The sequence below is a fragment of the Chrysemys picta genome, chromosome 8, assembly GCF_011386835.1.
Source record: "Chrysemys picta bellii isolate R12L10 chromosome 8, ASM1138683v2, whole genome shotgun sequence".
Taxonomy (NCBI): Eukaryota; Metazoa; Chordata; order Testudines; family Emydidae; genus Chrysemys; species Chrysemys picta.
Genome location: NC_088798.1, coordinates 33,353,395 through 33,375,095, shown reverse-complemented (window position 1 = coordinate 33,375,095; position 21,701 = coordinate 33,353,395). Strand labels below are relative to the sequence as shown.

At 41.2% G+C, this 21,701-nt stretch overlaps 1 protein-coding gene and 1 long non-coding RNA gene across 5 annotated transcripts in view; one reads left to right on the top strand and one right to left on the bottom strand.

Annotated features, from left to right (window-relative positions):
- The first annotated feature begins 450 nt into the window (after nucleotides 1–450).
- Nucleotides 451–6,643, top strand: LOC122172194 (uncharacterized). 2 transcript variants are annotated; one of them, XR_006172270.2, is made up of 4 exons: nucleotides 451–588; nucleotides 713–823; nucleotides 3,303–3,403; nucleotides 6,506–6,643. It is a non-coding gene; the product is annotated as an uncharacterized LOC122172194 (long non-coding RNA). The 2 variants fall into 2 exon arrangements; XR_006172269.2 differs by lacking the exon at nucleotides 3,303–3,403.
- BRDT (bromodomain testis associated) overlaps nucleotides 1,592–21,701 on the bottom strand; it is a 53,709-nt gene continuing 33,599 nt past the window's right edge. For all 3 annotated transcript variants that reach the window (XM_065554244.1, XM_065554245.1, XM_065554243.1), the window contains 8 exons: nucleotides 19,378–19,439; nucleotides 17,595–17,790; nucleotides 16,763–16,875; nucleotides 14,805–14,928; nucleotides 9,873–9,937; nucleotides 6,411–6,616; nucleotides 4,907–5,087; nucleotides 1,592–2,620 (listed from right to left, as the gene is read on the bottom strand). In XM_065554244.1, coding sequence (XP_065410316.1) covers nucleotides 2,555–2,620; nucleotides 4,907–5,087; nucleotides 6,411–6,616; nucleotides 9,873–9,937; nucleotides 14,805–14,928; nucleotides 16,763–16,875; nucleotides 17,595–17,790; nucleotides 19,378–19,439 — 1,013 coding nt within the window. In that variant the 3' untranslated portion in view covers nucleotides 1,592–2,554. The remainder of the gene's footprint in view (nucleotides 2,621–4,906; nucleotides 5,088–6,410; nucleotides 6,617–9,872; nucleotides 9,938–14,804; nucleotides 14,929–16,762; nucleotides 16,876–17,594; nucleotides 17,791–19,377; nucleotides 19,440–21,701) is intronic.

The following is a 21,701-nucleotide window of genomic DNA, read 5'->3' as shown; positions in this document are numbered from 1 at the left end:
CACCAGGCACGAGCCGCCGCCGGCAGCCGTGTGAGCGGGGCCGGAGCCCAGCCCAGCCAAGACACCGGCACGTCTGCCTCACGCCAGCGGCAGGGAGCCGGCCAGCAGCAGCCGGCGTGACTGAGAGCAGCCAGGCAGGAGGCTGGCTCCTGCAGTCGGGCGGGGCAGCACCACGCGAGGGGCAGGCACCGGGTCCTCGGCTCCCTCCACTTCTCTCCCAGCCCCTTCGGGGTGGGCAGCCCCGGCCCCCCAACAGCGGGAATGACGCAGAGGGCCTCCCCACAGCCCCGGCTCTAAGGCAGGGGCCAACAACCCGGCGCAGGTCAGCCGCAAGCAGCCCCGTGCGCTGCGCACCTACCTTGTCAGAGGTAGCCCTGTGCCCCCGCCAGGCGACGTCAGCCCCGCGTGCAGCCCCCAGGCACGCCTGGGTAAGTCTAGGATGTTCTACACCCAGAACCGGGGACAGCTCCGCCCCGAGCCCCCAGTGCCCAGGCTGGATTCGGGGGACTCATCCAGCCCAGGGCAGCCTCACAGAGCAACCGCGCTCATCACCTACTCTGAGTGTCTCTCCAGCACGCCCCTTTTGAGGTAGGAAAAATATCCTCGCTGCTCAGCTGCGACATTAAGTGACCTTAGCTAAGTCCCTTAGAAAGTCAGTGGCAGAGCTGGAAATTAAATCTACTCGTATTCTCCCTCCCGGTCTTAACCCCAGCCCTCTCCTTCATCGCCCTTGGCTTACCGCAAGGCCCTGTGTTGAACACGAGTACACGGAAGTACAGGTTACTGCAGCGCTGTATACTGGTTTTTAAACTGTTTAGTATAGGTAAGAATTTAAGTTTTCTATAAAATATTAAATGCTTAACTCCTACACAATGAAAATATGATCCATAAAGTGATGGGGGAATGTAGGCTCAAGGTTGCAGCCAGACAAACAAGGGCTCTAAGAGAAGTGAGCTGCTCTTAATTCATCTGAATGGGGTATTAAACCTGAAGTCTGAAACCGTAGCTATAGGGACAGTTAGGCTACATCTACACTACGGGGGGGAGGGTCGATTTAAGATACGCAAATTCAGCTACTGAATAGCGTAGCTGAATTCGACGTATCGCAGCCGACTTACCCCACTGTAGGGACGGCGGCAAAATCGACCTCTGCGGCTTCCTGTCGACGGCGCTTACTCCCACCTCCGCTGGTGGAGTAAGAGCATCGATTCGGGGATCGATTGTCGCGTCCCAATGGGACGCAATAAATCGATCCCCAAGAGGTTGATTTCTACCTGCCAATTCAGGCGGGTAGTGTAGACCTAGCCTCAGACAGTAGATCTGTACTGATAGAGTATATTTCAGCTCCCTACCTGGGAGTGTAATTTGCTAGAGCAGAGGCAGATAGATGTTAGTGGTTGTTAGGAGACAGGAGCAGACAGGTGGAAGGTAGGAAGTGCTAAATAGTAATCGGGATTTTGGAACCCTTTGATTTATGTACATTTTGGCAAGTCGTTTTCCCCTCTTGGCCCAGTTATATTAAAATAGTACAATCATATTCTGATCCTGATTAGGGCTGCTACATACTAGGTACTTAAAAAAAACAGAACAATTTTTAAAGGTTAAGAGAGATTGATCTTTAAATGCTACCCAGAAATACAAGCATTTTAGTTCCAATGAATTTCTTTGGGTACAAAATATGAATGATTAGGTAGGCACTCCGGCTTGCCTACTCTTTCAAGCAATCTCTACTATAAAATAATGAACAAAAAAGTTAACCTGCCCTCTACTTGGTTAAAAATGTTAAGTGAACAGAATCTGGCAAATAAAAGTGTAGGTCAAGTACAGAAAATGCAAAAGTTCCACAACTGTAGTTCTTTAAATACAAATTATTTCCACAGATCGTATAGATGGTCACTATTACAAGTCCAGTTTTTATTAAATAGCACATGTATGTGTTAATTAAAAAAAGTGATATCTTCACTATTTAATCAAAATAAAACGCTTTTGAAGAGACAAAGTTATTATGGTTTGGATAACTTCTCCAAAATATTATTTAACCCTACATGTAAATGCAGTGTATAACCAGAAACAGCCAGTGAAAACAAGAAAAGAAATCAGCTGTGGGCAGTATATTTTAAAAAAGCTTCTGGAATGGTTCTGAAAGATAATTGCTTTTAAAAGTTCTAAATTCAAAAACAGGGAGATACAGATATTCCAAAAAAATCTCTACAATGTACTTTAAGTAGTAACACGTATATGCAATCAAACATGACCGTGCTCAACTAGCTACCGTAGCAACAAGTAGATTTGACAGATTATAAATGCAAGCAACAAAAATACCCTGTGATGTGTCAATGCATAATTTTAATATTTAACAGTGCTATGCAAATTAAACACATACTACAGCAGTTTACAGCTCTTCAAAGTGGTCTAATCAATATACTGTTGAGATACATAAATAGCACACATGTATTTAGCCACTTGCATCAAGTTTATTGTACCATTGCATTTAGTACAATGTCACTCAAGGACTGTGGCCAGGTTGCAACTTCTTCTAGTGTCCAAAATTCTACTAAAGAGTTTCTTCAAAAGTTGCCATTATATCACTCTGCAGGTTCATGTCAATGGTACCAGTCATCTACAGGAAAGTGAATGAACAGGTTTCATAACTGAGTTATCACAGACAAAAGGAATACCATAATAAGTGAGAAAAATCTCTTCTAAACTACTAAAGTGACAGCACACCTATTGCTTGTTTATAGTGGCATCCACAATGGTAGCACTGGGCGCTGTCCAAACTGCATTAAAAGGAACTTAAATTAAAAAAAAAAATTTGAAGTAACATGTCCACTTCCTTTTCTCATCATTGCAGGTGGACTTCAGTATGTATCTAAAACATTCTTTTTTAAAAGCCAGCCTGTGGCTGTGATTTCAATCACTTCATGGTATCAGGTTGCAAGACTTTTAAAGAATTTGATCGTTGGATGTGAATTGAAAAGGCAAGCACTTCTGATTAAAAAGACATTTCTGTAACCAATGGTGATGGGAGAGAAAGATAATATGTTTATTTACTTACTCTAATAGGGCTAGAGGGAATTTCTTTTTAAATTTGATCTGTAATACCAACATTAAGTCCAAAACATACATACTAAAGGAGCACAGATGAACAACTTACAAGAGTTCTGCTGTGAGATATTCAGAGACCAGAATTTTTGTAACCTTAAATTTTGCTGTCTCTTAATGTTCTGATCTGATGAGCACTGTAGAACACACACACACACACACACACACACACACACGGAATGTTTTGTTTTTTGTAGGATTATTCTGCTGCACAATCATTGATGTTACTATGTCTGCTTTTGTGCGTATGTCCTTGAAGAGTCTGACGGCCGTCAACATTTGAAAGTTTCAGATTAAGGTAGGGTATGAATTTAAAGTGCAATACCTAATCCAGAGTAGTTTACCCTGTGGACACACTAATTCATTTTGGATTAACCTAAATTGGAAACGGACACTCTTATTCCAGAATTAGAGTGTCTACCCAGGAAACTATTCTGGGTTATGGTGGAATAGCTATTTCACAACAGCTAATCTGGAAACTCTGGAGAGCCTAGAGTTGCAGATGCCATGGGCCTGATCCAAAATCCATTGTAGTCTATGGTGGGGTCTTTCCATCAACTTCAGTGGGCTTTGGAGCAGGCTCTAAAAGAGAGGTGATTGTAGTGACATTTACACTTTCTAAAAAAGACTAGGTTACACCAACTTACCCAAAACTTTACTGAAATATCGATGAAATGCCAACTTTAGACAAAAGCATTTTGCAGATTGAGGAGTCAGCTGTGGTTTAGCCAAGCTACATTTCTTACGTGGGAGAGATTTTTCCAAATCATTGGGTTAAAGACGGAGAAGTAATATATCCTGACAATCAGACTTACATTATACAAGGAAAATACATGCTCCAGTTTTGAAAGAAACTTGGCAAACAGATTACTTAAATTGTAAATTAATGTAGTGCTTGTGAAGAGTGCTTGTGAAGAGTGCCAGCTAGAGTTGATAACTGTTTATGAAGGACGTTCTTTGGAACAGGAACTTTGCATAGGCAGCAGCATAAGCTTCCCTACATGGCTTCCAGGGTGATTCAGTGTATTCTGAGTGACCTTTTCAAGGGGAAAGAGTCTTTCAGCCTCTGTACCCAGCAGAGGCCAAGTTCTAAAGGAGACTGACAGAGGTGCCAATTTAGCACTGACAAATATCCTAATCAATCACATTTATTGTTCCATGATAATTTACTCTTAGAAGTTTTCCCTTAAGAGTATCCCAGAGGTAAAGGGAATTTGAGTTCTTGGATCAACTACAGTCAGTTTACTTTAGGATGCAAAACAACACTAGGCAGAGATTCATTGCAGTGAGCCCTATATGACACCATAAAAGCCCCTTAACCAGCTAGGGAAGAATTTTCCACCTTGTATTACCCACACTGGCCCCTTTCATTAATCCTGGGGATAAGTAGGCAAGCTGGGGGCTGGAAGAGAATCCCCACAGCACACAATACTATAAGGATTTCATGCTGCTGTGGGCAGCAGAGTAACCTATAAGCAGCCCTGATGTATATCACCAGCCCCTGGAGCAGCCCAAAATTGGCTTAAGTCACTTTTGTGCCTTTCCACAGTTGATCCTCGCACCTCCCTTTCCCCATTACTCTGTCTTTCTGTGTTGTACCTCCTGGAGGTGTAGCACAGAATCTTAAGCCTCAGACTTTACTTACTGGGACAGATCTTCAGCTATTTTAAATCAGCATAATTCCATTGTCTTCAAGTGAATCGACAATGATTTATGCTAGTTGAGGATCTAGTCCACCTTATTTTGTGCTCAACTGTAAGTAAAGCAAAAGTTATTAGTTGAAAAAAGTTCCATGACTTACAGCTTCTCTCCGCCTGCGCTCTTGCTCCCTTTTTCTAGCCAGGTTACGGTCTTTGACAAAACCTTTCTGGATATTTTGTTGAACCCCAGGTGGTTGTTGCTGTTCGCTGTTTGGCCTCTCTTTTTGTGGCTCTTCATCGGCTTTCATTCCAGTGGATTCCAGTTCTGCTCCTTCATGGGCCCTTAAAAAGTAAAAATGTCTGATTCTTTGGTTTCCTCAGCATTATTTCTGTAGCCTTAACACGTGTCAGCTGAACAAAAGTGTCTGTTAGTAGCTTAATCAGAACTTACCTAGTACACAATACTTTAATGTGGTCCAACAATATGTATTGCACATGTTCATTAATTATGTTCATTAATTATATAAAGCTTTTCCCAAAATATAAGCATTACGTGGCAATATTTTTGTTTTTAAATGGGAAGCAACGGAATAAGCACCATTGATACTCCCCACCCCAAACCTATATGGGGATTGTATATTTTTTTTTAGATGAAATAAGTTTTGTAAACAAAGAATATAAAATGTGGATTTTCTTACGTGTGAGTCAGGTAAGGGAAATGTCAGAAGCCAGTCTAGACTCATGGTTTCTGCCTTGTTCCTCTTTGACTGGCCAATCTGATAGGAGTTTTTTCTATCAAGTGACCCCCTGCTGCCTAAAATAGGGCAAGCCACCCCAATGTCTTATTCCACTGATGCCTCTCTTCTATTGAAAGTGAGGGGCATGGCGTGGGGCAGAGAGCAGTCTCATCCAGTCAGTGGCTTGTCGTTGGAGGACTTGCAGACCTGAGAAGAGGCATTTTTGAGGGGCATGGCAGGGAATGGAGAGAGGCTGTCAGCCCATGGATTATGGAGGCTTGCCAACAGCGCTGTCAGCTCTGACAGCTGTATGGATTTGGCAGTGCACTGATTGCATGTTAAAATGGATGCAATGCACTGGTGCAAATTCAATGGAGATGCAGGGCTTACCCCTACACATTTTAGGAATAGAATTTTGTTATAGCTCTGCCACAGGTGGTTCTGTTACAGCGGAGGAAGTGCAAAAATGCAATTATCTTGAATTTAAAGCTGATTAACTCAGTCTTGATTAACTCAACGTATGGATCCTTTTATTCCAGAACTCATCCACACAGAGCTACTCAGAAATAGCTATTCCAGAATATCTCCCAATGTAGATGAGTCCTAAATTGCATATGACTGATTCTTTTATGACTACTGGTGCAGTTGCTCATTACACATCCTTAAATAATTGTATTATCGGCTTATCAAACAGACTGGTGAGTCACACTTTCATGGACAAGCCAACATAGCATATTTCAAAGGAGTCATGTGGTACTTTATGAATAAACTGATTCCTTACTGGTTTAAGTATTTTTTTTAAAAATAGAAATTAACTTAATAAATTCCACACAGCCATCCAAGAACCCAGTTGACAGGCACTTGATACAAATAAAGTGGACATGCGAAATTGGGTCATTTTCCCACTCAGTTATAAGGAATTACAAACCTCTCTTTTTCTTGAAAGGGGATTTTCCCTTTCCTCTTGGCTTGTTCCAGTTGTCTCCTTAACTCTTGTGCTCGCTCTGTTTCTTCCTTTTCTAGTGCTGCTTTCCTGAACTGTTTGAAGTTCTCCGGAGATGCCTTTATGGGAACTGGAAGTGCCATCTTTTTACATAAATTTATCCAGGAGTCTGCATTCTTAATTCTGATGTCCTGAAATTCATCCAAAGAAGTGAGGTTTTTACCCACGAAAGCTTATGCCCAAATAAATCTGTTAGTCTTTAAGGTGCCACCAGACTCCTTGTTGTTTTTGTAGATACAGACTAACACGACTACCCCCTGATACTTGTAATTCACATAATAGTTTGTGGTATTAAACTGCATTTTTTGTAAACAAATCACTTAGTCCTTACAATACTCACAAAACACTTGGTTTTCACTGGGCATACTTTCACTCATAAGATGCAAACACATCATAACTTTTTCAGTGCAGTTTTCAAATAGGAATGTTCTATTAGATATAAGCTTTCAAAAATTTTTGTTGTAGATATTCTAAGTGTGCTTTCTCAAATAATGCTACTCTGTAGAAAAATGGATTACCAGCAATAGACATATCTGTTAAATATCTTCCCCAGATCCTCCCTATTAGGACATATGCACCAGATTTTCTAGACCCAGAATGAGATGCATTCAGGACTGCCTTTTTTTGTTTTTAAACACACACACACACTCTTCCCCCCGCCCTCCCCCCCCCACAATATTTTCTCCTGCATCCCAGTTCTAGGAAAGCTTCCATCCCAGTTCTAGGAAAGCTCCTATCAGGCCTGCATTTAAAAAAAAAATACGAAAAAAGGGGAAATGGTTGGATGCATGGAGATCTGTGAGGGATACCCTAGTTCTCTGTAGGGGGATTTCCTTTGTAAAGTCAATGCACAATATTGGGTTAATAAACAGTACTTTTAGAGAAGTTTTTATGAAAATCTATTATTTTGTTTGACTGATTACATATCTGCCCTGGGATCTGAATCCAAATATTAATAATTGAAGAAAATATAAGCTGGTGGAACAATGGAAATTTACTAAGGGCTAGTCTACAGACTCTACACTACCATGCTACATCAGCACAGCTGCACTGATGCAGCTGTGCTGCTGTAGAGTGTCTGGTGAAGACGTGCTATGCTGACAAGAGAGCACTATCCCATGGACATAATTTCTCCACCTCAACGATAGGTGGAAGCCATGTCGGTGGGAGAACATCTCCCGCCAACATAGTGCGGCATAGACACCGCTTTAAGTAGATGCAACTTATGTCGCTCGGGGGTGGCTTTTTCTCACCCCTGAGTGACGCAAGTTACATCAACATAAGCGGTAACATAGACAAGCCTTTTGTTAATACTTAAGAGCTGAGTGTGTTGACAGGAATTCTAGAAACATTTACCAGGGTTAAACATACCTCTACAGTGTCTAGGGGCCATGAGGCCAACTAAAACTAGCACTTCTGCAAATATTATCAAGTATCAACTTTTCCTGCAACAGCAAGTTGGCAGGAACTGGAAGATCCCCTCTCCCTGCCATTTTCTAAAGTAAGCCAGTGCAGTTCAGGAATACTGAGAAGAACCTTCTTGCTAACCCCTCCCAAAATCCTCAAGCTGGTCCCATGCATAGCGGTGGGATCATAATCACTTAGTTATTTAACTTTTTTTTGTGGTGTAGAGGTGTGGAAAATTCTTTCCTAGTCCCACATGAAAGTTTGAACTCCAGCACTACTTTTAGAGGTATTTGCTCAAGTATTGCTATGACCTGGTATTGTGTAATATGGAGGCGATGGATGCTAGTATTAAAAAAACCCCACACCCTGAAAAGAGTCAAACCACATTAGTTAACAACGTAGTACAGGTGCACAAGTTTTGAATTCTGAGTCCTTTGTTTTGATATGTTAACTTTTTTATGATGTGAAATCCTAGAAATATAGGGCTGGATGGGCCCTCAAGAGGTCATCTAGTCCACCTCCCACCCCCATATTGAGGCAGGGTTAAGTATACCTAGACCATCCTTGAAGGGTATTTGTCTAAGCTGTCTTGGAAATATCCAATCACTGTGATTCCATAACCTCCCTAGGTAACGTGTTCCAGTGTTTAAACTATCCCTTATAGTTATTTCCTAATTTCCAACTTAAATCTCCCTTGGTATAAACTAAACTGATTACTATTTCTCCTACCCTTGGTAGATATGGAGAACAAATTGGTCACCAACCTCTTTATAACAACTCTTAATGTCCCCCCCCTCAGCGTTCTCTTCTCTAAATATGTCCAATTCTTTTAATTTTTCTTCATAGTTCACGTTTCCTAAACTTCGATTTTTGTTGCTATCCTCTGATGTATCTGTCTCTCTTCCCTCCCCCCAAATTTGTCCACATCTTTCTTAAAGTGTGGTGCCCAAAACTGGCTAGAGTACTCCAGCTGAGGCCTCACCAATGCCAATATTATACAGCATACTTGCTTCCATTGTCCAAGTCATTACTGAAAATATTTACTAGTATCTGACCCATGACAGACCACCACTTGTACATGCTTCCATTTTGACAGCAGTCCATTGATAACTACTCTGAGTGCAGTCTTTCAACCAGTTGTGCACCCACTTTATAGTAATTTCATCTAGACTATATTTCTTTAGATTGCTTATGAGAACATCAGGTGGGACTGTTAACAGTCTTACTAGAGTCCAGATAGATGTCTACTGCTTTCCCCCCTACCCCACCCCACTAGGCCAGTTAGCCTGCCAAAGAAGGAAATTAGATGGATTTGACATGATTTATTCTTGAGGAACTATCAGAAATTTGTCGATAGTTCCTCATCACCCAGTTATGCTCTAGGTTTGAATAAATTGTTTAATTGTTTGTTTCAGTATCTTTCTTGATATTGCAATTAGGATGACTGGTGTATAATTCCCCAGGTCCTCCTTTTCAAAGTTAGGTATGGTTTGTCCTTCTCCAGTTCTCTGGGACCTCCCCTGTCCTCCATGAGTTCTCAGATAATTGCAATAGTTCGGAGACTGCTTCGGCTAGTTCCTTAAGTACTCTAGGGTGAATTTCACAGACCCTGCTGACTTGAATACATCTACCTTATCTAAATATGTTCTTTCCCATTTCTGGCCTAAGATCCTTCCACTTTGTTGTGAATATTAATTGTGTTAAGCATCTGGTCACAGTAGAACATGACATAAAATAGCATAAACCAATAGAAAAAAATAGGACATGGAATAGAAACATGTGCTTGAGTCTTTGGAAGATGGATTTCAATAGCTCCCAAGGTCTGCGAGACAATGAACACATAAGCCATAGAAGTCACTTGAGAAGATCCTGAGATAAGGTGCTGCTGCTTTATAATAAACTTTAAAGATCTTCAAATAAGATATGCAAAATTGTTTCCTTGAGTCTTAAGAGGGACATCCAAAAAGACAATATTCCTACCTTTTTAGGAAGAATTTGAAATGTAGGATCTAGTGTGTTTTTATCATCAGTGCTGTCAGAATGACCTGTTGGAACAATAGAATGAGCTTTATGAGTCATGTGTTGATCATCTGGAAGATGCTTCTATTTCTGGAATGGAAGCCCACTGAAAAAGTCCTTTACAAGTTGGTCTCTGCTTTTATCATTGTGGCAGAGGAGCTCCTGAATTCATCAGTCCCAAGTAAGACAGAAAGAGATGCCTAAAGTGCTTTCACTTTCCTGAGTTAGAAGTTTAAGTGTTTCAATAGGGTTTGTGGGTTTTGTTCCACCCTTCATTTTGTGAAGGCTCTCTCTAGAACCCCTCCTTTCCCTGTAGAAAGCTAATGTAGGCAGGACAAAAAACCTTCTTAGAAACTGCAGTGCTTTCTATTTCTAGTTACTAGACTGGGAGGGGGGAAAAAACCCCTCTACATTACTCATCTCCTTTCCCCTCCCTCTCCAACAGAGATTGACTATCCCTTCTGTGATGTTCCCAGCCTCCCCTAGAGAGGGAGGAGTCAGTTACTTAGTAACCTCACATTCTGCATAAAAGCATTTCTCCTGCCAGTTTCCACCTTTTTAAACAAGTAGGTCAGTCAGTAAGGTCTTCTAGTCATGTAAACCCATTTCCACTTCCAGTAGCTCCAGGGTACAGAATGTTTAAGAAATAAGGTATGTGCTCTGAGTAATTATCTTATTTGTTACACTGATAGATAATTCATTCTGAAAGGCAAACTATAAATTCCATTTCAGTAGCATTCATTTCAACACATATAAATGAAAATTTCTCTCTACTATATGTACTGCAAAAGAAAAAAAACCCTCAAAATATCATGTGTTTTTGCCAAAAACATTTTTTTGAATTGTGCACTTAGAGTAATATTAGAAATACCTTGACAAGTATGTGGAATTGCAGATGACTAAGTCTCCCATTATTTCAGGTAAAACATACTGAATCAATAGGCAGAATTACCACACAGTAACAGAAGCGTTATGCTGCTTTTACCCCGGATATCACTGCTTTTTAGTGCTCAGAAGGGATTTCTATATCTAGATTGTTAAGTGCTTTGAGGATGGAAGCTAAAGCTTTGTTTTTCACAAAGGAACTGCTTTAGACATTGATATAGCACAAAACATTGGTTTAATACTCTTGCACCTTTTTGTAATAAAACTCACTACCATCTACTCTGGGTAACTAAACTAGGTTTCAGTAATTCTATGTAGAATTATTTTTACCAAATGTTTAACAGATTTGATAGCTACAGGATAAAATATTATGTAAGCAGTTACATAAGCATCCCGGGCTCACAAACATCTAGAAAACATTAAGACATTAAAGTGCCTTCTGTGAAAATTTAAACTGTGGTCTCCAAATGCGATTTTCCAAAAGCAACCTTTACAAGAAGCAAACATCCCAAGTAGTCTTTTTTTTTTTTTTTTTTAATTAAAGTCAGAAAATGAGCATACTACTCAACTTAAAATGAGCAAGAGTTTTGGCTAGCCAAATAAAATAGGATACCAAGTCAAGGCAGCCCTGTTGATGGGGGTCTGAGCCCCGGTATGTCTCACCGATGACCTTGTAAGTTTCTGGACCTATCTAAACTCAAACCTATCTAGACAGCTTCTATGAGACCTGGAGAAAGGTCACTATCTTCATGCTTCTCCAACATGGAGATTTACTTGGCTTTGAAGTGAACCTCCAGTTCTCCTGAATCTAATTATGTCTTTCATCACCCTGCTTTTCACCTTGCCCCCACACAAGCATCTGGAATTGTCAAGGTGATGGGAAGCCTGAAGCATAATCTTCAGCACAAGAGGCTCTGCTGTGAAGACCATCAGTTCATGCACAAGGAGCATTTACTCTTGGGCAGGAGAGGATTTTCTCAAAGCAGACACAGAGGGCTTCATGGCAGTCTTTCAGAAACCTGGTAGTGTCCTTACTAGGTTCCAAGAATCCATCTTCATCTCCACTTCAAGAGCATGAATGCAAGATGGTGAAACTCAGGCCTTGTAACAAAGCTGCCTGCCTGCAGTCAGGGACTGCAAATTGAGCTGCTGGCTCCCACCTGGCATTTCCTGCCTTGGCCTGAATCTCATTACTAATGAGCTTCATGAGTCCCAGGCTATGAGTGTATTGAGGAGCCAGTACTTTGAGCTCACAGTGGCGTGGGGTGCTTCTGTGGTGAGGCAGCTCCACTAGGACTTAGTACAGGACAGCCAAGTTGGCAAGAACAACTTGGTGGTGCTAATACTGAGTCCTGGAGCTCAGGAAAGCTATTTTGAGTATTTTTAGGAAATAGCTGACCATACAAGAATGTCTAATTAGATTTGCTTTTCTGCAAGATCTCTTGACAAGTGGTTCAGACAAGCATGCGATTCTTTTAAGCAAATTTTAGGTCGAATTATGTCAGTAAAGATGCACATAGTAGTTCTTAGCACTTATATAGCATCTTTCATCTGAGGATTAAGCAGCACACAAGCTTGCGGAGCAAATGGAGATCTCTTATCTCCTAGAACTCGAAGGGACCTTGAAAGGTGATCAAGCCCAACCCCCTGCCTTCACTAGCAGGACCAAGTACTGATTTTGCCCCAGATCCCTAAGTGGTCCCCTCAATGATTGAACTCACAACCCTGGGTTTAGCAGGCCAATGGTCAAACAACTGAGCAAAGTCTAAGTTCCTTTTATTATTCAAGGAAAACATTTCCCCCCAGAGTTTTAATAATGGAAAATAAATGTAATAATCTTAGTAGGAAGCTCAGGTTGGGTGACTGGGAAATAGCTCCCATGCTGGTTACTCCTGCAACAGCAGGTCTGGTGCTGATGAATGAGCAATGAGCAGAACTCTGCTCATTCATCTCATTTATTTTTTAAAAAACAAACAAACAAAAATTACAACACATAAGCAAACTAGTGCTCGCACCCCTGTGGCTCAAAAACTAAGCAACTCGTAATACGCCCCGGGGCAAAAACCTTCTCTTAACCTCCCAATCTTGAGATTCTTCCTGCAGCAGCCTTCTTTACGTACAAGAACTCTAGCTTTATTGCCCCCTTGTTAGGGTCAGGAATAGAGCATCCCAACTCCGGTGATCTCGACAGTGAGGATGAGGGGAACCATCCCACAGCCCCCTCCACTTGCCAAGTGAAAACTATAGGAGTGGTGAGTGAAAAGGTAGTGAAGGATTGAAGGAAAAGATTGAAGAGGACAGAACTAAGAGGGATAGAGAAGTAGGGATATGGGGAAGATAGGCAATGAGGAAGGAAAAGATTGAAAAGAAAAAGGAAGAGCAAACCATTCAGACAAAGAAAAGATGGGAACAGGAATGGAAGAAGAGAATGAAAGACCAATGTTTTCCAATAATATTTATAGATTGCTATAGGTGTACCTGTCATTTTGAAACACATTAAAGCAAGGCCCTTGCCTTGAAGTTTACAGTTGAAAAGTATGTGGGTAATAATTCAAAAGCAAAAAGGCGTGCACGCATGGTCATTGAGGATTGTGCACTGAATTATAACTCATGTAAAACTGATACCAGGTGCTGTAAAGTGGTAGGCACTTTTTAGCATACATAAAGTACATTATTGGTACTAAATAAGTGTTGCAGTACAGAAGGGCAGGGTTAAGACTGCAATGTGAAAGCATTGTTTTGGTATAATTAAGTGTGTTAGTTAACCCTAAATTTCTAACACTATTCATTGACAATCTTCACTGCTAATTGTTTGGAAATAAGTATGCTTTTAGTTTCCACAAAGTTTTGTTTGACATTTGTTTTATTTATGTTCAAATTAATGGGGACAGGATGAGGAGGAGAAGTGTGTCTTCACTGCATTGTTAGTTTGGGGCACAACTCAAGTGATACCCTAATTCAGCTCTTGTTTACACAAAAATTTCTAGCCTAGGGTAACTAGGGCTTTGAATTTGAAGTAGCTAGCTCATCAAGGGAGGTGGGCTGGAGCTCAAGGGGTGCTGAAGCTCAAGCTACTATTGCAGTGGGGACTCAGTTTGAGAACTGTTAAGCTATCCCCTGCAGAAATGACTGATCTAAAGCTCAATCCCTATTTGAAAGTCTGAAGTGAGTAAAAACTTTATGTTCTAGGGACAGGTTATTCCCAGACTCTTTACCAGGATCCTCCTTCAACCCTACTGTACTAATTGCTCAGTGGTTTATGGGCTACTTTTAATATATTGCCCAGGAAATATGAAGCCATCAGATAATCTTTTTCAGCAGAATTCCCTAATCATGACTGCATTGCAGAACTTTAGAAGGGAATGAAATGCTGCAGTGGACACACGGATACCTGTAACCCCTGCTCTTTCAATAGTGATGCAAGACTGAAGCAGTATTTTATCAGTTTGTTTCTACAGTAGGGAAAATTCTTTGGCATCTGTTTATTTTGACAGATCTCTGCTACCCACAAAAGCCAGATAATAAAGAATAAGCCACCTGGAGACATTCCAGGGAGTGTCAGTAGAGAATCCTTTTAAAGTTCAGCAAAAACTTTTACTATTATGTAACAGGGCATCAATGGGGTGAATTTTTATCTAACTATTCTAAGCTCTCTAAATTAAGCTATTTGTCCCCACTACTAAACTGCAGGGAAAGTTAAGCCTTTTCAAATTTAAAGTCACTAGCTTTATATAGTCTTGGTATCAGATACAACCAGAATGAGAACTGGACATCCATTTTTACTTAGCTTTATGTAAATTAAGTGAATCAACAAACAACAACAAAGTGGACCAGGAAAAATAGTCACAGTAATGTTTGCATGCAGTACTATTTAGATATTAATTAGTGAACAAATATTACATTTAGTATTACTTTATTTTGACCAATATAATCTGAAAGTTCACATATACATTTATTTCAGATGTACGCTCCTGATCTCAGTTACATTTCTAATAAGACCATACATACTTTGTTCTTGATTTATGGATTTTGAGCCAGCAACTCCCCCAGAAACATAGTTTTGAAGAATATTTAATTTTCCAGATTCTTTGCCATCACTCATTGGAATATCCTGGGAAGATGAATTGGATGCCTATGAGAGAATTAAGAGAGAGTTCAAAATGTACTCTGATCAGTTAATCTGTGCAATGTTCTATACATTGTATTTATCTAACAGAAAAAGGGAATTGCAACAGTGGGTTATTTCAGTCTATACAGGCTGGACCTGCAAGGAGGAAGTAGATTTGATCCATACTGTGGTCAACTAAAGTAAATTCTACATAAGCAGGCACTTTACTTAGTAGCAAGTACTGCTGAAAGAAATCAAGTGAGGGGCAATATGACTGTGGCCCAGATTCCCTCCTCCTGTTCCAGGAAGTTAGCACCACCTGAGTGGTGCTAAGTGGCAGATCAAGCCCTAGCTGGCCAGCTGAGAATTCCCCCAGCACAGGGGAGATCAGCTTGTGCAAAGTGTTTTACTGGCTCCTAAAACTGCTACCCCACCCCAGAGTAAGGGGCAGGGTGGAGCACACCTTCATTTATAGCTGAGTATGTTCCTCTAGAGGTCATAAACTGGCATAAGATAAAGCAGCCCCAATGTTGGGCTGGGGCTTTCACAAATGCACCATGAGAGTAGGGTTATCAGACAGCAAGTGTGAAAAATCAGGATGGAGGCGGGGGGTAATAGGAGCCTATATAAGAAAAAGACCCAAAAAATCAGGACTGTCCCTATAAAATCGGAACATCTGATCACCTTACATGAGAGTCAGAGAAGGTGTTACTGGCCCTACACCAGGCTCGGTGCAGAAGAGGAAGAGAGCCTCTCTTTGTGCAATGGAGACTCTGGGCTGGAGAGTCCAAGAACAAAATGGCAGCACAGAAGAGGGACAATATATTTAGCTGTGATGCTGGGAGTTCCTTTCCCAGACCTGAAGAAACGCTCTCTGTGGCATGTTGTCTCGCTCACCAACAGAAGTGGGTCCAATAAAAGATATTACCTCACCCACTTTGTGTCTCTAATATGCAGGGACTGACATGGCTACGACTACATTCCGTAGCACGGAAGAGGTGCATTTTAAGTCTTCGCACTGGAGAAACTTCAGAAAGTAAAAGCTTTTGAAAGTTTGGGTGAATCAACTGCACCTAGACCTGTTTGGAAGCATGTTTGTCTAACTATCTAGACAAGTTGGGAGAGGTTAAGCTGTGACATCAAGTCCAACTCCAAGGGAACTATAGAATTCAGCATGACAGTTGAGGGCCCCCATCTGGAGACTCCTCAAGGGTGGATTAGCCAAATTCAGGGTTTATTAATTAAATCATTTATCCCTCAAAGAAACTGCTGAAGGAATTCTCCATAGTTATCTTTTAATCAAAAGATAAAATCATGTGGGGAGAGGGGGAAAAAAGCCAGGCCTCACCTCATACCATCTTTACTGCACCATACAGCTGTCAAGAGTTTAGTATGATATTTCCAGAGAAGGAAGCAAAAAGAAGAACTAATGAAGATGCTGTGATTATATTACAGGGTAATCTTTACCTTCTGAAAGTCAAAGTGATCCTGGCAGTTTTATACTTTCAGCAACTATGTTAGAGGATATGTATTAAAGAAAGACAGTTAAGCTAGTGATTCCGTCAGCTGCAAAGCTTTTCCTTTCATATTTTGGCATAGAAAGCGCAATCCAACTCCTATTAAAGGCAATTAAGTCACTATTTGATTATGGGAATTAGATTAGACCCATACGGAACCACTGAAATGCTAATCAAGCTCAACCAACATTTCCAGAAAACCTTGCTTCAGTGTTGTATGAATACAAGCCTGAAGTGTTGCGATACTAGGTCTACTTATTTTGAAGGACAGAAGGTTAGTTATATGAAGATACTTGAGAAATCTATTTGGAGATAAATTAGCATAAATAATGACAGTTCACCTCTGTGGCAATGTGAGTAGGCTGGCTGATAGAAGGCTGGCATGTCTTTGGAATATTTTGAGGCCTTTGCTGTACTGGTGTGGAGTGCAGTGGAGATATAACTGTGATTATACCTGAGTGGAAGGGGGGAAAAAGGGAAATTAAATGTGCAACTTCCTGTAATATACAGAGTCAACAAATCCGTAACCTATACTCAAAATTAGCTCAACAATATTTTAAGACACAGAACAGCCAAATGTACATTCCAGCTAGATACTTTTTTTGGGACAGTCATCTATTTTTAGTTGGCTTCCTAGCTGGTTAATCAGCTAGCAGGCTCATTCAGTTTTATACCAGAGCTGAGGAAGGATAATAAACTTTCAGATTTTTGGGGGGGGATGTCGTTAAATATTTGCAAGATAGCTTTAAGGTAAGAGATATTTAATATTCTTTCCTTTCAACCCAGCTTTACCAATGCAGCATTATGTCCTTTTAGCCCAATCTTGAGTCACTTTTTATAGTCCCATTGCTCTTTTCTAGTTTGCTATTTGAGAGTAGTAAAATGACACTTTCTAAAACCACAGTATCTGAAATGTTCGTAGACTGCATTTCAGCAACCAGAGTTCTGCTAAGTGTTGCCTGACCCCCATGACAGAACAAAGGGTGCTCAACACTACACATGTAAACTATTGCAGGGTCTCTAACCTAACACTTCCCCCATCCCACCTCCCAGCAAATTCCAAAAACACAAAACAGGAATTCTAGACAAGACAAATACCAATTTTCTTCTCCTGCTAGAATGACAGTCTCATGTCAATAATAGCCATTTCATTTTCTGGTGTAAAGATTTTACCTGAAGAAGGCGACAGCATGCTTTGTTCAGGTAGTTTAAGTGGACTACGGTGCAAAAGCTGAGGCCACTGTAGTATTTTATGAGAAGGCTGTGTTTCTGATGATCTTTGATTTTGCAAGCTACTAGTAAAAGAAAATGAGGTCTGCACTTCAGGAATAGCATTGCAGGATGTTTTTTGTAAAGACAGTGGTATTTGCTGCAGGAAGATTTAAATGTAATTAATTTTTGATATTTACCTTGCATTTGATAAAGTTAAGACTTTATACCTCTTCAAGTTTTTCCCCTTTCCACCTGGGCATTTGAAAGTGATTTACTCCACTTAAAAATACAGTACAAATACGATCTGATGTCACTGGTGCCTATAATATGTTAGGAATTCTATAGGTTTGACAGCAGAAAAATGTACCCATTTAAATTAACAATGATGCACAATTTAAACTGAAGTGGCATTAACTCCTGCTGTCTGGTAGATACTTTGATAAATACACTACATTCTGACTCAGATACCAAGTATACTACAGAGGAAGTTGTAGAGACATCAAGACAAATTAAATTTAAGACCCAGCCTGGTGGCATAGGAGTAGCATTCTGCAAGTCTTAGTTTTCCGAGGGAGAGGCCGAGATATATCAGTAGCATGGATCTCACTGTGGAGACACTTGAGCGCTTATCTTGCCAAGGCTACTCACAGTGAATCAAGTTAAGCATATGCTTAAGTCTTTGCAGGATCAGAGCCTGAGTGAAAGGCATATTCTAAGAGGTCTTGCATAATCCCTCTATAATGGAGGGTGAATAAACAGCCATTGAATAAAGAAGGCCAGTTAAGTTTGCCATCTGATTTTTCTATGTGGCTAAGTGCTCTGCTCTGAAAGGAGGAGCAGTATATTTGAAGCACAGGACAGGTACTCAAACTCTTCCAGGAAGGGGGAGGGGGAAGGGAATTGAGTCCAGTGTGGGCAAACTGATGTGGAAGTTTTCTTGTAAAAGTACTTTGAAATACTAGCTGCCGCCTCTCCTCCCCGCCACACCTCCCATTGGGGATCTTTCAGAGTACATTCTGAAGGATGAGCATGGGCAATGGGAGGGTCACAGGCAAGCAGCTGCACTGGTATATAAGATGGGTATTCACAGTAGTGGAATAGGTGGTGTGGTTTGTTTATTGGAAAAAGAGAGCTAAAGAGTTCTATATATTTAGTTTCATGTTAGGCTAGTTCCTCTTAAATCTTGCTCATTGTTCAGATGATGCTGTAATGTTTTGGATACTTCCTACATCTGTCACTATATCTGAACTAATATTTTACTTGAAGATTTGTATGCTTATAGCTAAGAGGCAACCTTAGTGTGCTTAGCATGGTTTATTAGGTTGATTCACTTTAATATGTGAAGGGTGAGTGTGTTAAAGACACTTAAAAAATAAACCTTGTTAACCATTTTTAGGTAATAGTTGCCTCCATATTTTTCCCCAGACCCTGTTTCCCCCTGTCTGTAGTGAAGGAAGAGGATCCCCAAATGCTGCTCCCACCCCAGCAGCTGGGCTAGGTCTAGCCAGAGTGTTCCAGCAATATGCGGAACGTTGAACTTCTGCAGCAAACAAACTTTGTTCCACCCTATGAGCGAGGTAAACAAAATTAGAATCTAGTTAAATGTTCAAGATTTTAGTATCAAACAACAGAGAACAAAGCAATTCAAGTGATTTCAGCAAACAACACTATGCAGTGAATGACAAACCTTTTAATCTAGATCTAAGGTTATATGCATTCTAACAGAAGAGAAATGTTAATTTACCTCCATTTGTTCTTTAGAAGTCACACCATTCTGTCTGGTTCCATTTGGCTTTGAGCCTATTTCTGTAATCATCAATAAAGTAAGTGAGAAACTCCGGTTTCACATCTGTTGTACGATTCACATCAGGACATTTTTATCTGTATTGCAGTAGCACCTAGACCCATTGTTGTGGGAACTGAACGGACGTCCCTGTCCCAGAGAGCTTACTCCTGTTCAGTGGTGTTACATACATGCTTAACTTTGTGAAGTCAATGGGACTCAATGCTTAGAATTAGGCACACATATAGGGCCCTAATGGGATTTATACCTTAGCTGCCATTGCCACTTTAATGTAAATTTTTGTTTTGTATAAGTGTAAAGAAACCACAGACTAAGGGTGGGATTCAGTGGGCAGCACAGATCTTCCAGCCTAAGCAGAGATGAAGCTATGGTATTTTGGCATGCTCCAGTGGCTGGAACAGCACCCAATATAACTTAAAGCAGCCCTAGACAGCTAGCAGCCTCAAGTACATACCCATCCAAGACCATAGGCACATAGTCAGGGCAGGTAGCCCCTCCTGCTACCACAGGAATGCTCTATTTTTAGTGTGCTAGCTCAATCAGCTATCACCTTTATGTCTCCTCGAGCTAGAAGTTACATCTCCAGCTCAAAGTGTAGACATACCCTTAGAGTATCCATTAACTACATCTATATTTTTATTTCTGATGAAATGGTATATTACAAAAGTGACTAAATTAAAATTGGTGTACATGGCTTTCAGAATAGATATTTTAAAATCAATGGCAGCATATAAAATATTTAAAGTGAAAGGCAGCTGTATTTCTAACTGAAAACTTGCCGGACCAGTGGACTGCATGTCAGTTTTCAATTAACAGCATGATTTCAAGTTCAAAATACATTCTGTATGTTTTTAGACTACTTCTATTTTTACTTAAAGATTGTCATTCAGTACATGTGAAATGATTAGACATTTGAAGTAGTGACAGATGGCTCAGTAAAACAAAATTTCTAAACTTAAGTTTAAATTGCAAGACAGAAGTATCAGCTTAGTGGCATTCCCAGACCAATTAGAGTCAACACCACCTTGAGATGAACTAACGGCTATATAAAACTGGCTGAAATGTTATGCTGGTCATGAAAATTAATTCCAGCTACAAGAGAAAAAATCCTTTACACCAAAGAATATGCTTCCATCTTCCAGGCAACTATTGTAGAGCCCAGAAAGTTTCAAAAATTCTGAGCTTGAGGTTCTGGTTTTAACACTTAGACCAGGGATAGGCAGGCTATGGCGGCACATGAGCGGATTTTCAGTGGCACTCACACTGCCTGGGTCCTGGCCACCAGTCCGGGGGGCTCTGCATTTTAATTTAATTTTAAATGAAGCTTCTTAAACATTTTAAAAACCTTATTTAGTTTACATACAACAATAGTTTAGTTATATATTATAGACTTATAGAAAGAGACCTTCTAAAAACGTTAAAATGTATTACTGGCACGCAAAACCTTAAATTAGAGTGAATAAATGAAGACTCGGCACATCACTTCTGAAAGGTTGCCGACCCCTGACTTAGACAGACATCAACTCTTCAGTGCTGGATATTGTGGTCACTGATAGGGTGACCAGACGTCCTGTACTTGGTCCTGCTAGTGAAGGCAGGGGGCTGGACTCGATGACCTTTCAAGGTCCCTTCCAGTTCTAGGAGATGGGATATCTCCATTAATTTTTTTTTTATTTTTTTTTTTAAAGGGACAGTCTCGCATTTAAGCCCTCCTGCAGATGTCCCGACTTTTTCTTTAGAATGGGCAAATTGTCCCGTATTTTCTGTCTCCCCCCACCAGTACTGGTGGGTCTTGCTGCTGGCCAGATCCCTACTCGCCAGCTGCCCTCCCACCAGCTGAGTGGGAGGGTCCAGTGACCAGTGATGGGGGCAGGTATACAAGGCTGGTGGCGGGGTGAAGCTGCAGCACACAGGGCTGGCTGCTGCCCCTGCTGGTCCATGAGCGCAGCCCCTGCTGCATGCCGGCTCTCAGCCAGCAGGGCCTCACCCCCTGTCCCTCTTCTGGCCAGCGCAGGCTGCAATGTGCGGCCGCTGGTGCGTGCAGGGAGCGGCCAGTTACGTGTCGCCTCTATTGCCCACTCATCAGCCCTTTATGTGTTCCCCCTCTCGCTGTCCTCTCCCTGCTTTGTCCCTTCACCCCCTCCAGCCCTGCTGCTGCTCCATATTCCTCCCCTCCCCCCCAGCCGGGCAGAGAACTAGCCCCTGGTTGGAATGCTCAGCTTACCAACAACCTGGCTGGCAGGCTCCTTCCTTCCCCCACTGCC